Raw genomic sequence first — 1,647 nt, 5'->3', positions numbered from 1 at the left:
ATATGAGATTTTGGGGTGAAATTTTTGACAAATCTGCAAAAATTATGGCATAAAATTATGCCTTAACTGTTTTGACAAATCTGCAAAAATTTCACCCCAAAATCTCATATCCCATGAAAAAAACGAGAAAAGAAGTATCTACAAAGTTGTCTGGTTGAATTATGGAAAAATTACTCGATTTCCGATTGAAGTGCAAGACTTCACAGTCAACGCAGACCTCCATAAATAGTTGGACCCAATACGTACTACTTATTAGGTTCATTTTATTTATGCCATAGAACACCCGATTCTCAAGAAAATTGTGGCATAAAGTTTTGACACAAAATCTCGAAAAATGGAATATTTCGATTTTTTGCAACTTTTCTTCGAAAAACGGCTATTTTTTGCCATTTTCATCCTTAATTATTTTGCGTACATTGTACATTACCGTACGGTCAATGATGTACAAAAACCGTACGGATACAGTACTTTACTGTTAGCTCGCAGGATTGTTGTCGTCGGGATGGCAGCAGCAGCGCGGCTACGGCGGAAGAAGTTCGCCGATGCCACGGACGACATAGACGACGTGTGTCTGTACGACATTGAGTTCAGTGGCAGTGGACCCATTGGCATCCAGTTCGAAACAGACTTTTACGGAAACCACGCCATCGTCAAGGCGGTCGTTGCCGGAGGTGCCGCGAGCAAGGTCATCGCACAGCAGGACAAACCCACGTGCATCGTACAAGCAGGTCATATGGTGGTGGCAGTCAACGGGAAGGACGTGTCCAACGAGTCCTTCCGAGCGGTAGGCACTGTCGCACCCACATCGAGCCATGTTCAACGGGGTGCGTGCAGGTGATGGAGTCCATCAAGGCCACGACAGGAACCTCGTCGCGCATCCTCCGATTCCTAGATCCTACCGTGCTGGCCTTGGACCAAATGAACCACCACGCGACGGACGCACTCTTGAATCGGTTCACTCCATGCCTTGGATACACTTTCACACTATTTGTAGCGACAACTACGGATTTGCCAAGCACGACGACTACATCCTCCAATACCGCAAGCAATTGCGAGCGAAAAAGGCCCAGCCCAACGTACGACGCAGCAGCATTCCTGACATATATATATATATATTTTTTTATTTATTTACTAGCATTATGCAGTCGAGACAGCGTGGGCCAAGTTCTTGCAGGCCCATGGCGGGTTGGATGCTCTTGATGCCAAATACAATCGAAGTGACGCTAGTACGCGCACCCAAATACAAATACTATTGGAGGTACGCGTTGCTACATTTTGCATATATACAATTTTTATATATATATATATATATATATAATTGACGAGGCATCGCAGCCATTGGTATTGACAGGCATCCCCACTGCATTCCGAGCATCCATATGGGGCATCTTAACCAATGTTCGGGGGTATCAAGCCAACTATCCATCCACGTACTACGCTGGTACACTATGAGCAGATAGATATATATATCTAAATATATCCCCAAAACCCCGAAACCTGATACTAAAACTACTACGGGGTGGGGGTGGTAGATTTGCTCCAAGGCGACTTACGGACCAGTGTACGTACGCCTATGTTGTACACTGACGGGGAAATTATAAGTCCAACGCGGTTTTATATTTCACGAATAGTACCAGTAACGAAGCG

At 44.9% G+C, this 1,647-nt stretch overlaps 1 protein-coding gene across 1 annotated transcript in view; it reads left to right on the top strand.

Moving 5' to 3' along the window:
- Window positions 1–502: 502 nt before the first annotated feature.
- H257_04622 (hypothetical protein) overlaps window positions 503–1,647 on the top strand; it is a gene marked incomplete at both ends in the record, with an annotated part of 5,119 nt that continues 3,974 nt past the window's right edge. The window contains 6 exons of the mRNA XM_009829213.1: window positions 503–784; window positions 835–953; window positions 995–1,076; window positions 1,136–1,258; window positions 1,336–1,441; window positions 1,533–1,561. Coding sequence (XP_009827515.1) covers window positions 503–784; window positions 835–953; window positions 995–1,076; window positions 1,136–1,258; window positions 1,336–1,441; window positions 1,533–1,561 — 741 coding nt within the window. The remainder of the gene's footprint in view (window positions 785–834; window positions 954–994; window positions 1,077–1,135; window positions 1,259–1,335; window positions 1,442–1,532; window positions 1,562–1,647) is intronic.

This window comes from Aphanomyces astaci (assembly GCF_000520075.1).
Source record: "Aphanomyces astaci strain APO3 unplaced genomic scaffold supercont1.8, whole genome shotgun sequence".
Classification (NCBI taxonomy): domain Eukaryota; phylum Oomycota; class Saprolegniomycetes; order Saprolegniales; family Verrucalvaceae; genus Aphanomyces; species Aphanomyces astaci.
The sequence above is the reverse complement of the archived record's forward strand: the minus strand, read 5'-3'. Positions and strand labels throughout refer to the sequence as shown.